Below are 14,620 nucleotides of genomic sequence, written 5' to 3' on the forward strand. Positions count from 1 at the left end.
ACTTCAAACAGAGCAGCACAGGCCAGTTCTGCCCCAGACTGGGACAACACAGGAAAGGGGACATTTATCACCGTAACACACACCGACATTATCGCCACGCGCCATGTAGTCTCTCCCACTCTCCCTTTAACCTCCCTCGTTCCCTTCCCTCCTTCTCTTCATAGTCACGGTCGTCACAGCTTGGCTTCAGACTTGTCATCCTTTTAATACGGGACTAATTTTCTCCGCTCTGGCCTCAAATTTCTCGCTTTGTTTTTCAGCAGCAGACAATTAACCTTTACATCATCATCCTCTCATTTATTTTATATGGTGTTAGTTGACTGTATTTGAATTTGTCATAGTGATGGAATGTGCTGACCAACCGCACTGACATCAGAATAAGAACAGATTAAAGAATAATAATGAATCAGTGGCAACTTTGTTAATCTAAATCAAACATTTAGTTTAAATTTACCATTGAAAAAAATGGTACCTTTCAGATTCTGTCCTGTTAATACAACTTAAAATGTTTTGGTATCATAAACTTGCTTGCTCATCTGCTGAGTCAGACCATATTTTAGTCCAAAGTTATAGCATTGTTTCCTAATTTTGGTCAAAAATTGCCTAAAAGAGTTCTCTGGGTTATATGTCTTGGACATATTAAAGATACTAGTGGTAATGACTTCCTTTGAGAATGAATAGAAATCATTTTAGAATGGTACAAAATGAGGCAAGATAAGATAGAATAAATAAGATTTTCTCTCAGGGACAGTTGCCTATCTCTGCCAGAGAAAACATGGGGGCATTACTTAACTTGCTAACTTCTTTCCCACTCTCTTGTCTTTCCGTCTTCTGGCTAACAGCAAATAGGCAGTAAGCAGTTGGCCTTCCAGCAGCAGTTGATCCAGATGCAGCAGCTTCAGCAGCAGCACATCCTCAACCTCCAGAGACAAGGCCTGGTCCCACTGCAGCCCACCGCCGCCATGCAGTCTCTGCAGCAAGGTACATGCACGCCCACACACCACACACACATCCATATGCACGTCCCTCACTATGCAATACTCAGTAACACAGACACATCCAGACAAACATGCATGCACACATGGTCATAACATACACACATACACACACACAAATTCACACAGGCCTGTACCCAGTGCCACATGTGAAGCCTGTTAAGTTAATCAGCCTATAAAAGATAAAAGGAAACCTGATTGGTGGGTTTTTGGAAGGTACTCATTTGGATAATAGGTAAAATATGCCACTAAGCCCACTGCTTGGAGGTGTGCATGTGCCTGTGCACACGTGTGTGTTTGCATGTGTGTGTGTGCTTGAGACAAGCCAGACACCAGAAGATCATCGTTTTGCCATTACTGTGCCCACTGGATTTTCTTTTTGTTCCTGTGTGTAACTTCTCCCAGAGTCCCTTCATTTTGTCAGCAGAGTTTTAAAACAATAAATGTTGACTGTTGACTGGCCCGCCCTTAGTAAGCGTGTGTGTGTGCGTGTGTGTGTGTGTGTGTGTGTGCGTGTGCGTGTGCGTGTGTGTGCCCTTTTTTTTTGTACGCGGTAATGTAGCACACACATACACACTATCTCACACATGGAGAATGCTTAAGGGGCTCTAAAGTGGCCGTGACATTGCTAAAGCGCTGACTGAGTTGACCAAACAGGCCAGTTTCCTTCCCTCTGTCTGTCTGATCTCTCTCTTTCTCTCATGCCCAGTCACATGCAGTCACACACTCTCATACTCATTCTGTTAAAACAAAAAAATAAACTCAATCAAATACATTTGATTACTAAAAAGTTCATTTAGAATAAGCTTAACACAATACTAAAAAAATTGCACAGTAACTTTAGTGTTATCTGTGTGTGTGTGTGTGTGTGTGTGTGTGTGTGTGTGTGTGTGTGTGTGTGTGTGTGTGTGTGTGTGCATATGAGGGAAGTCCACTGTAGAGCAAGTGGAATTACCAGTGTACACAGAGAGTGAAAAAAAAAAAAAAATGAGTGAATGCAAATTGAACACAAGTGAAAGGACAGAGGCCACAGTTTCGGATTGAAGAGTCTAATTTTTCAGACAGTTGCAAACATTTTGGCTTTGGCATCTCCTTCTCTTTCGCTCTCTCTCCCTCCGTATCGGAGTGGAATTTCCCTGCAGTGTGAGAGAGCCGGTCCATTGTGACGGCTCAGCCAGGCGTGAGCCAGAGCATTCCTCTGGCCAGCCATGCCACACAAACACACAAACACACATGCATAAACACTCACGCCTACACACACAAATGCACACACTGTTGCCCCGCCTCAAAGGGCTGTTATGTCCGGTGGGTAGGTGGCAGTGGCGGTGGGGGTGACACGCAGGGTCCTGATAGGGCTTTTGTTTATTTTTCGTACTGAAGTGGAAACTCTTGCTAGACATTTATTAATTGCAATTGTTCTTTAATGACAAAACCTACTAAGTTCATTAATAGTAAAAAAAAAATTAAACAGAGAGAGCACTGTACACATTTGAATGAGAATCAAAATTCTTTCACTCTCATACAATAAAGTCCAGTAGATTTAACTTAGGACCCACCTGTGTGTCTCATCTGTCTACAGACAGAAATGTGACATAGATATGAGACCCTAACCGCCAGATATGGGTTTGCACATTTGAATTGTGTGAGCCAGTAATGGTTAGAGAGAGCACTCTGATCTTCTCAAATACTTTGTTTCTGGAGGAATAGCTGGAGGAAATTGTGAGTGTACATATTCACGTGAATGCACACAAAATTCGATTTTTTTTTTGTTTACAAATCTGTTCTGCTCTCAGCCGTTTACAGTTTGAGTTTTCTTGCTTTGTAATCCAGAATCTCTTATTTCTCCAGAGTTCCTTTTTCTTTTTTCTTTTTAATTTGAATGGATGGATGTGGTATGAGCCAGGCTGATAAGTCAAAAGAGGAAATACTTTATCTAACAATCCCTTAACTACATTACACTTTCACTCTCTGGGCGTGTCCACAGATTGATCGGGTTTCTCATACACGCACACACACATACATCTATGCACACACCACCTCATTCCTCCAGAGTGAGAACTTTTGTTTTGGCGGGACCACAGAAGAATGCAGACAAAGCAGACATAATATTTGGATTGCTGCGAGGTCTCAGTATGTGTATGTGTATGTGCAGATGTGTGTGTGTGTGTGTGTGTGTGTGTGTGTGTGTGTGTGTGTGTGTGTGTATGTGTGTCGCTGCATGCATGCGTATGTACGTGCATGGTAAGATCCACTGGAGTAGGCTGTGGCATTTTCCCCGTCTCTGTTTCTGTGAAATTGGAGCAGAAATAACAAAGCTGTGACTAGAGAAAGCTCAAAGTCTGCAACAACCCTGTTCAGACAAATAGTGGTAGTGACACAAGCAGTGGTGTTGGTGGACAATAGCAATTGCCAACAGAGATTAGGAAATGGCTGAGAAATGGTGGATATCTGGGAAGATAACAAAAACATGCAGAAATGAACCTCTTGTCTGTTTTTGTTCGTCCCATTTTCCTCTCTTAATGACTCCCAGGGGACTGTAATAGTTGTGTTTGTTTTATGTGGTTTAGAATAGTTAGCCTCAGCTCTGTATAACATCAGTTTTTTAACAGCATGCCTGTGTGTGTATGTATGTGGGTGTTATTGTACATATCTGACCATTATTAATTCTTTTTAACTTTGTTTGAATTAACTTAATTTAAATATCCTATAATCATATTTGTACTGAACATCTGAATGTTGGTTAACAGTGTGTTCCATCTCCGCAGCGATGTGTCCGTCAGACCTCCAGCAGCTGTGGAAGGAGGTGTCGGGGGTGCCAAGCAGTGAGGAGGCCCTGAAACAGGCCGAGGGCCTGGACTTGAGCACCAACAGCTCCAATTCTACCTCAGCCTTCCCCAAAGCTGCCAGCGCTCACATCCCACTGCACAGCCTGCCCAACGGACAGAGCCACACCCCAAAGAGAGACAGGTACTGTGACTCATAGTATGTCAAAATACTTAAAATATTCACATTGTGTTTTAGTGTGTCTGTCCTCTGTGTGACCTCCAGTCCTTCTAATTCAAACACTCCTCCTATGTCATTTTCAGCATAGAAACTTTTAGTTTTTAGCTCTTCTTCTGTGTCTACACACGTAAACATGCACATGTGGCATACCACACATCACCAGGGTGTAAAGGTGCCCCAGTTCCTTTGATAGAAGGTTTGTTGGGTTTAGTTTGTTCTGCCTGTACGCTGTCAACCACATGCTAGTATGGTATGGAGGAGAGGCGATGAGAGGAGACGAAAGGAGAGGATGCAGAAGAGAAACAGTATGAGACTGTGGCAGTTTTGTGAGCATAAATCGGGGATGCTACGGATGTACTACGCACACTGTGTAGGGGTTGTGTTGTCCCATGGCTGTGTTGGCTGCTCATGGGCTTGTCTCCGTCTTTAAGAGCCAGACTGTTTGAGTGGATATCCTCCTTCACCAAGGCAGACAGCGGAGATGACCATGTCCCCCTTTACTCCAAAGGCAGTCAACCCCCCAGCAGCCAGTGAGTAGCGCATTTACACTCACACATACACACACACACACACACGAGTGGACGAGACGGAGACAGAAAGGCGTACTATAGGAGGGTGGTCTGACGTGTCCTTTAGCGCTGATTCACAGCTTGCTCCAGGGGCATTGTTGACCTTCACCTTCAATCTCATTTTGAAGGGGTCAGCATGGGTCGCGACGTATTAATTAAAAGAGCTTTTATTAATTGATCAAATATGTCACACACTGTCACACCACAGCTACAGTGTGCTGTTTGCATCCCAACAGATTTGACTATAGTAGATCATGAAGGGGGTAGCATTAGTGTGTTAGCCTGCTAAGCTAATGCATGGCTGATGTGGAGGAGAATGTGGTTGCCAGCAGTTTGTCATGTCTGCTGTCTGAGCTGCTTCTGAGTTGACTCAACCGCAGCCAGCACACACATACGCACAAGGCACACACGCGCAAATACACATGCACACACAGCTCCAACCTCAGCCTGCGCATATGATCAGGAATAGGCGAAAAAGCAAAGAGACAGGGAGAGAGACATGTTTCCATCTGTGAGACAAATGGTTTTTGTTAGACAACCTTCTGATGTTGATTTGGGAGAATCCCCATCCCAGTGCACACACACACACGTACACACGTGCACACACACACACATACAAATACACACATACACAGTCATGTAAATATATGTGGAGACAGCAGTCGCCGGCGAAGGTCCAGGTCTGAACCACATGTGCTACTGGACCTGCCACACACACACACACACACACACACACACACACACACACACACACACACACAAACACACACGCACACACGCACACACGCACGGATACAGTTATTTTACCCAGGGCCCAAACCAAACCTGGCCCAGTCTTTCATCGTCACACACACATACAAATACACACACGCTCATAAATATGCACAGATGTACACACAAAAACACACACATGCACATGAACTCACCACAAAAGAACAACCAGCACATGACGGCAGCCGCCGCCAATCAGTCATGGCTGGTTGGTCCTGTGCCGACTCTGTGTCAACTCCTGAAACGTAAGAACACACACCAGTGCTGACATACACATGCGCAACACACACGCCAAGGACAGAAAGACAGGTCATGGACTTCAAAATGTGCCTCTGAGGTTGCTGGACCAATTCCCTTATTTGCCTGGCTTCTGTAACTGACCCCACTCTGCTCTATCCTCCTCTCTCCACACTTGGCTTTGTGAACTGTACAAACTAATGACTGCTAACCAGACTCAGATGGCTGTATTGATGTTGCTGCTGTTGCTACAGTTAGTTTTGCATGTGTGTGTTTGTGCATGAGAGTGTGGCATATTAACGCTTTGCCTCTTATTCTGAGAAAGTATCTTTATATGCTGAATGTTTTATGTACATGATAAAAAATAAATTTAAAAAAAAAGGACTTAAAATCTCTCTGTCCACAGTCATGAGGAACATGCTGGCTCCCATCCTCTCTACGGCCATGGAGAGTGTAAGTGGCCTGGCTGTGAAGCACTGTGTGAGGACATGGGACAGTTCATCAAGTAAGTTAACAATCTAATGCACAGCATGATGAGTAGGTTGGGGTTACAGATGAAAATTAATTATTAGACAATGAAGAAGATGTATAACTGCTTTCTGTATTCTGTATATGTATCGCTGCAGTCAGAAAAAGCGAACAGTGACAGAGGTCCTGCTTTGACCAGTGTCTGTTTTCCTTTATTAAGGACAATATTTCACAACACAGCTAAAAATCAGCAAAATCTACGTTTGTAGTCACACACTCCACTCGCCTTAACCACAAACCGTGCTTCAGACAACATTGAAACTTCCTTCAATTTCATCACTAATTGGTAACAAACACAATGCCTGGTACTTAAAAAGGCTCAACAACACTAGCCCCTAGTGTTATTGCAGGAAAGACAGAAACACGACACATCTGTCTGATTCAGATTACCTGTAGGCACAAGAGATGAGGCAGAACAAAGTGAAGCTACACTATGTGCTAAATGTGGAGTGTCAGTCACGTACATCACTGGAGTTCTGCGTTACCCCACTAACTCATCAGTTGCGATCTGTTGCATCATAGTTGCTCTGAAGCACATGCATGCATACATACAGGTACAGGCATACACGTGTCATGTGTAAGTTCTTTGTTTTTCGAGGGACTCTTCAGCCTCCCACTACAACTCTACCCTCCTCTTCTATCATTTTTTTTTTTTTTTCTCTCAGCTAATACACATTGTATTGGCTGTTTGTGTGTGCACTCGTCTCCATTCATTTGCTGCCCTAATACAGACAGGAATTTGTGATCTAATATGTGCGTCAGTGTTCGACTTATCTTCCTCAGAATCAGTGTCTTTGTGTGTTTTAACGCATTTTTCTGTCCTGTATGTTTTCCTCTGAAGGGTCAAACAGATTGTCTCTTTACAGAAATAGAAATTTATTCTTAATTAGCTCATCCATAAGCACATTCCCTCAGCAATGGTGAAGACATCAACACCCTCCCTCACTCATTCCCACTCTGCTTCCATTTTCCTCTGCTCCTCCCTCGGCACGTCTTTCATAGCTGTTATTTGCCAGTTTGGAGTCATTGGGGGATGCTGATGCACTATCTGGCCTTGACATTCTGCCACCTCCTCCTCTGTCACACACAGTACAGTGGACTTCCCCATGGCACTGTGGCTGCTAACAAAGGATTCACAAGCCTCTAATGAAGCCCTAAACAAACTCGCACTCTAATTATCTGGAACTTTTAGCTATTTGAGCAATGGAGATATTAATAAGCCGGGGTGATGAAATATGTACTCACACACACACACACACATACACACATAATCACAGAAGTGTGCGTAGTGATTGTGATGGCATCGGACAGTCAGATCAAAGCTTGTAGGCAGGCTGGGAAAGTTTGGAAAGGAAAGCTGTTGTTTGGTGTCTCATTTCACGTAGCCCCAGGGCAGATGGAAAGAGAGAGAGCGATAGAGTGAAAGAGTGTTTGTGTGTGTGTGTGTGTGTGTGTGTGTGTGTGTGTGTGTGTGTGTGTGTGTGTGTGTGTATGTAAGAGAGAGAGAGATGAAAAAAATAGAGGCAGTGACAGATAATGCCGTCAGTCCGACAGTGCGCTCCCTTCCAGCCAGCTTTAGTCATCGCCCCAGGAGAGAAAAGGGTAGAGCAGAAAAGAACAGAGGAGGGGGACTGCTTCACTGTTTCAGGCCTTTCTTCTCTTCTCTTCTCTCTGCCCACCTCTCCCCCTCTGCTCCTCCTCCCTCCCCCCTCCCCGTCCTCTGGTATAATACTCTGGCTGTGGTCGGTGGAGCTGGGTGTAATGTGGGTTAAAGCCTTGTCTGCCAGCACTCAGAGGAGTAAACAGAGCCTCATTGTCGGGACACATCGAAAAAAAAAAAAACCCTGCTACTGTTTATGGCGCGGCTATAGAGAGAGGGGAGGTTTTTTTGGGGGCAGATTTAGTTGGAATGAGTGTGAATCATAGGCATTTGGGGAGTTGCGGGGGAAGAAGAGTGGACAGAAGTACAAGTGAGGAAGAGGGAGAGAGGGAGCTTGATAGAGAGTGAAAGAGAGAGAGGGGTGAGATCATGTTTTTGTTATTATTATCGTGCACTTGTGTTGAGCCGTCTATCTGCCTGGATTAGCCATGCCATGACATCATTGTTTTTGTTTCATTTCTAGCCTTCGCCTGATATTGCCTAACTTTCTATTTTCTTAAAGGCACACACTCACACTCACATAGTTGTGCACTACATGGACACACACACTTCCTCGTGTGACATACATTTTCACAATAAACAAGTCAGAGAAGCGGCTTTATGAAGATTACTCAGATTAGAAGTTAACACCGCATGATATCGGGAAACTTACTCTGAAAGAACGGCTCTCTGATATATCTCACACCATGATATGCATGAGCAAACACACACACACACTCATGCACACTGGGCAAGCAGCGGCAACCTGCGAATAACCTTGGCGATGACAGAGGGGAGAGAAAGGGATGAAGGAAGGGAGACAGGGAGGGGTGCACTGGGAAAGATCAGAAGGTCTCGGGTCCTCCCACACTGGAGGAAACAAACAGCGCCACCATTTACACACACACACACACACGTCTGTGCACATGTACGCGCACACCAGTGTTAATAAGTGGAGTGGAGTTTAGCTAGCAGACAGTCTTAAGATAAGGCTGTGTGCTATAACACATGAGCTCATATCCAGGTGGTTGTCTTGGATCATGGCTCACTGAACACCAATGAAGTATACACACACAAAACACAGCTGCTGCGTCCTTCACTAGACAAAATAAACCTCCAAGATTATGATTTATTTTTATAGCACTGAAACAGCTCATAACTCAGTTTAAATAAAAGTGAACGACCTGAGTTTTGTTACTTCATCATTCAGGACCATTGAATTGATGTAACAATGATTTTATTCACTTAAGTGTAACTTAGAAAAACCGCCATTGAACTGAATAATTGAATGAAAGAGCAGCATTTTGATCTTGATACTTTTTATTTGCAGATACCTGCTTATTTCTGCAAAATGATTGACTGCTGATCCTCTTGCTTTTCTCCTCTCCCCCAGGCACTTGAACAATGAGCACGCCCTAGATGACCGCAGCACTGCTCAGTGCCGAGTCCAGATGCAGGTGGTTCAGCAGCTGGAGATACAGGTGAGTTAGACACACGTACGCACACGCTAACGTGCACTAAATTTTCACACATCACACATTTCTCACAACAAATTCATGAAGACTGTTTCAGCCAGTCAATGGCAGTAACTTGTCTGAGGCAGGGCAGAGTTTATGGAGAGCAGTGGAGCTTGTAATTTAAAAGGAGCAGTCGGCAGGGAAGCTGCCATCGCTGCTCCAATTATAAAGCTGCTCTGGTCACCAGCAAGAGCGAGCGAGGCTGAGAAGGGAGGAGGGAGAGAGAGAAGAGAAAGGAGAGAGAGACAGAGACACAAGCTAGAAAGCGGAGGATCAGGCTGCATGGCTTCTCTTGTTCTCAAAGTGGTTCATGCACCCAACACTCTTGAAACATCTGAATGCCCCAGCAAAAGCAAAATACCAGCACTGGACCGGATAAGAAGTGAAATGCTATTCTCAAACAGTGTGTAAGAAAAGTTCCAAACAAAGTGGATATACATGTCTCTTCACACACATCTTGACATAGTTTCCAAAACAGTCCTGAATACTCTGTTCACATCACTGCATGTGTGTGTGTTTGTGTGTGTGTGTGTGTGTGTGTGTGTGTGTGTGTGGGGGTTGTCCAGAATTAGGGTTAGCGTTGTGTTTGGTGGTGGTGGTAAACAGCGTTTAGCTGAGCCCCTGAAGCCAACACCAGGGAACACAAAGTGACAGAGAGGCAGCTGGTGTCACATCACATCAGGACAGCCGTCTCTCTCTCCCTAACATGTCACTTCATCCCTCAGCAATCCACAGGCAGCCCACTCCTCTACCCTCCACACACACACACACACACACACACACACACACACCCACACACACACACAGCAGCAGCACAGACACTGTGTTTAAATTTCTAGTATTTACACATTGCCACACGTTGCTGAAGTGTGTGAGTATGTTCATGGCACTATCAGTCTTAGTTTACATCCGTTGTTTCTGGAGGCTACAGGTGTGTATGCTTGTACTCATGCACAAAGACACACACAGAATGCAGCGTTTCCACAGGCTGTAGCACAACCCATTAAACGGCAGTTAACAATGTCAAACGGGACAAGTGTGTCTGCAGGCAAGTGTAAGTGTGTGAGAGAGCTCCGGGTGCTGAGGCAGCTGACTCTCATATTCATCTCTCTGCCTGAGGTGTAATTGTAATTGTAATTCCGTGTCAATACTGCACACACACACACACAAAAAAGTGTTTTTTGTGATGACATCTATCCTCTGTGTGCTTTCACAGCTGGCGAAAGAGAGTGAGCGACTCCAGGCCATGATGACCCACCTGCACATGCGCCCTTCAGAGCCAAAGCCTTTTAACCAACCTGTGAGTACACACTGGCACCGTAAACTTCTCCTTCACCCTCTGAGTCAAGCTTCCACTGCCCCATCTTATTCACATACAAACTCTTCATCAGGTTCTTCACCTCTTAACCTCAATGTTCCTCTGCTCCTGTCTAGCTTGATATCTGCGCCCTCTATTGACCAGTGAGGGTTATTATATTATTTATAAATCATACGGACTACTTTCTGTCTGTCCTGTGCTTTTCCTTACTCTTCTTCTCTTTGTCCTCCTTGTTTCCTTCCCCCTTTCTTCTCTCTACCTTAAACTTCCCATGATACAGTGTGTTTCATTCCTCAGAGGAAGTCATGAAAGAAAACAGCCAAAGTAATCTCTCACAGTATTTTTAGTGTGTGCTGACAAAAAGGATATAAATTTGATATGATATGTGTGTGTGTGTGTGTGTGTGTGTGTGTCCACACTGGTTGGCGAAGTTGTTATTAGGTATCTAATGAATATTTCATTATTCAGATTGACGAGGAGTCTTATTAAAATATGAAGATGTTGAAATTAATTGTCAATTAGAGGTAGAGTGTCTTAATTTGAGGGGATATAAATGGGTGCAGCCGAGTGGCAATGTGTGTGTGTGTGCACGTGTATTTGTGTGTACTTGTGTGTCTGGATAATGTGTTGATCGCATGGGGATCAGCTGCCATTAACATCTAATGGGAAATCAGGAAGAGGCGTGTTCTGTCACCACTGGAGACGAGCCTCGGGGTCAGGGATTGGAGGAGGAGGGGCAGGGGAGGAGCATCAGGAATGGAAACAAAGCTTGGCCTCAATTAACAGGGTTCGACTGTTGCCGTGGTGATGTGGCAGGGTTGCAGCGTTAATGAAGTACCTGTTAAACAGCCCCGCCCCCTCCAGTCAGCTTAAATGGTACATAGCGGGGGCAGAGTAAAGAGGAGGCGTTTCACGCATTTTACATACATATAGACAGCACACACACACACACACACGCACACACACATAGACACACACTGTGGTTTTAATTAGTCCTAAACTAGCAGCCCTACAACGGCTGTCCCAGAGAGACTGGGAGTGCTGGTTTTGTGTGAATGTGTGTGCAAGGCTCTGCCTAATTGGGCTGTATTGGTCCGTGAAGACTTTGCCACCGCAGAGTGCATGTGTGTGTTCCCTTCTTACAAACATGCTGTCGTGTGGTTTTGTTTTTGTAAGCTCAGGGTTAATTGCAGCCAGCGCTGTGTATATAAATATATGTGCATGTTGAGTGTGTTTTCGATTGTGTGTGGTTCTGTGTAAGGATGTACAGTAGGTTACTTTTGGGAAATGGAAGGGACAGAAATTCATAGGGAGACTTTGATGGCTTTATTTTTTATGTGATGTGAGTTAACATCAGTAGTGCTTCCTGGATATAGCTGCTCACAGTGCTGTAGGTGAAATAATGTCAAATTAATGATTGGAACAATTTTCTGAAATGTGCCAGAGGCTCATGGCCTAGCTGGCCTGTGTATTTACATCATTTCTGTGCTCGGTGTATGGCAGAACACGACTGTTCATTTAGGTACAAGCCCCAAATGTCTTAATATTCTTACACAACTAATAGACAAAACTGTTTAGAAACACTTTCCAGGAAGAGATTTGTTATGTGTGTGATACAAAAGCATTGATATCACCTGACCCTGACCTTATCTAGATGATGCAGCAGCAACAGCACTCAGCAGATGGTGAGGCATTAAAGTAAACATGAGGGAAGCATTAGTCATATAAAAAAATCCATTTGATGTCTCTGCACCAAAATGATTCTCCACTCTTGGCACAGAAACTCAAAATTTTGATTTGAATAAAGTTTAAACTAACTTTTATTTGCAGTGTAAAGTTCTCACCTCTCAGGCTGGTATCAGTCTCCACAAGGTAAATTGATATGTAAGTAAATACTATGAAACTGAGGTGCAGTAAGTTATATGAGGATAGGATGACATTTTTGTGTGTATCTGAAAAAGAAATCCGCACATCCAAGCTGACTCACGCTTATTTCTCTGCCCCTTTCTAGCTGAACCTGGCTTCCAGCGGCTCTCTGTTAAAGCGGGACAGCGATGCCTACCCAGAGGGTCTTCCCCACCCGCCCACCTCGGCTGCCACCCCCATCACCCCACTGCGCCAGGGACCCTCGGTCATCAGCTCCTCAAGCCTGCACACACACTCCCACTCCCACACGCACGCTGTCGGGCCCATTCGTAGGCGCAACTCCGACAAGTATTGCACCCCCATCGCCTCAGGTAGACTGAATCATACATCCCCCTATCGCTGATTCCCACACTTACTCAGTACCTTCCTGTTTATGTTATTATCCAGTATTATCTTATTATTAACTGGTTTATAAGAAACTCAAATTGTATATGTTTTTTAATCCAGCGCTGGATTAGGTTTTTCTTACCGCACTGGCCTCTGTTTTCATTTTTTTTTTTTTCCACAAATTTCCCTGAAAGAGCAATAAATTACAGCATGTCTTTATCCAGCTGTTTTATTTTATTCATGGCTCAAACAAAGATGTGGTTGATTATGTTTCCTGTCTTTCTTACAATAAAAAATATTGTAGCTTCAGTTTTACTCAGAGGTATCTAAGCAATATGTTTTAAAGTATGTGGCTAAGAATGAAGTCACATTCATTTACATACATTCAAGTTTTTAAATTGTTAAAAAAAAAGAAAGTAAGAAAGAAAGAAAGAACGAAAGAAAGAAAGAAAGAAAGAAAGAAAGAAAAAAATATATCATAAGGATGGAATGTATAATTGGCTTCTGAATAATTTCTAAAGAAAAATAAATATCTTTATAAGAATGTACATTGCTCTTTCCATTAAAATCTGCTGAATCTGTGGTCTAAAAATAATATCAAACAACTGGATATATGGATTTATTTTTTCTAAAATACCTCTGAGACTGTTCCTTTATTATAATTATTTATTTTCGTTTATTAACATTTACAGTTGGATGACATATGACATGTGTTACACTACACATTCATAATATTTAGTTCACAATAGTTCATTTCAAATGATCTTGCCTTTTTTTTCAGAGCTGGCTCAGAACTGTGAGTTCTATAAGAACGCTGATGTCAGGCCTCCCTTTACCTACGCCTCTCTTATACGTCATGTAAGTCTCTCCACTCGTCCATTTCACCATTTCTCCTCTCCATCTCTGCTCTCCTCTAAATTTTGTCCTATCTATTTTTCTCTCCTCAGGCCATTCTGGAGTCTCCAGACAGACAGTTGACTCTCAATGAAATCTACAACTGGTTTACGCGAAAGTTTGCCTATTTCAGGAGAAACACAGCCACATGGAAGGTAAATTACACACCATATATACATTCTAACTTGTACTTCATCCTTCAAAGGACATTCTTTTAGCTGTACATAACTAATGCCAAAGAATAAAGGACATCAGAAGTAAATGTGAACTTAATTTCATTCAACTAACCTAAAGTTTTTGCTATAAAACATTATTCTAGAAAACTGAGAAAATAGAAACCAGGCCAATTAACAAACTAGTTTGGGGTTGTTTAAATTATGGTGAAAATGAACAGCACCATATTTAGAAAATGAAGGTTTGGACTGCGGTTCTGACTCAATCAGCTGAGCTAATTGCCTGCAAAGTAATTGTGGTCTGTGCCCACTGATGAAGCCCCTAACCCAAGTAGACTTGTTAGACCACAGTGGAAGCAACAAAACTTGTCGGCAGCTTTTGCAGTGTTATTTGAAACACAGACAGGCCAAATGACTTACCTTGTGGAAAATGGAGTCACTCTAAAGGCTCAAATGTAACACTGTCACACTCAGAATGATTGAAGTACAATAATGCACACATTCCTGCACACAAATTTAAACACTGACTTTGGTCTGCTGCGAAAGGTATGACTGATTTGACAGTTGAAGGCCTTTTTTCCTTTATGAGACACTTTCCTACTGCTCTCTCTCTCTCTCTCTCTCACTCTCACTCTCACTCTCACTGTCCTTTATCCTCTTTCTGCCCTAAACAATTCTCTCACCTCGGACATGGTACATGGAGAGTCGGCCCCACTTAGCCCA

General features: G+C 43.4%; 1 protein-coding gene across 2 annotated transcripts in view; it reads left to right on the top strand.

Annotated features, from left to right (window-relative positions):
• foxp4 (forkhead box P4) overlaps positions 1–14,620 on the top strand; it is a 96,876-nt gene that overhangs the window by 70,090 nt on the left and 12,166 nt on the right. For both annotated transcript variants that reach the window (XM_023423485.2, XM_087178573.1), the window contains exons 6-14: positions 843–981; positions 3,761–3,962; positions 4,430–4,528; positions 5,982–6,080; positions 9,136–9,223; positions 10,476–10,559; positions 12,589–12,814; positions 13,612–13,688; positions 13,778–13,879. In XM_023423485.2, the coding sequence (XP_023279253.1) occupies positions 843–981; positions 3,761–3,962; positions 4,430–4,528; positions 5,982–6,080; positions 9,136–9,223; positions 10,476–10,559; positions 12,589–12,814; positions 13,612–13,688; positions 13,778–13,879 (1,116 nt within the window). The remainder of the gene's footprint in view (positions 1–842; positions 982–3,760; positions 3,963–4,429; positions 4,529–5,981; positions 6,081–9,135; positions 9,224–10,475; positions 10,560–12,588; positions 12,815–13,611; positions 13,689–13,777; positions 13,880–14,620) is intronic.

This window comes from Seriola lalandi, unplaced genomic scaffold (assembly GCF_002814215.2).
Source record: "Seriola lalandi dorsalis isolate HSWRI2012SDOR001 ecotype SW California unplaced genomic scaffold, Sedor1 jcf7180002054692, whole genome shotgun sequence".
Lineage (NCBI taxonomy): Eukaryota > Metazoa > Chordata > Actinopteri > Carangiformes > Carangidae > Seriola > Seriola lalandi.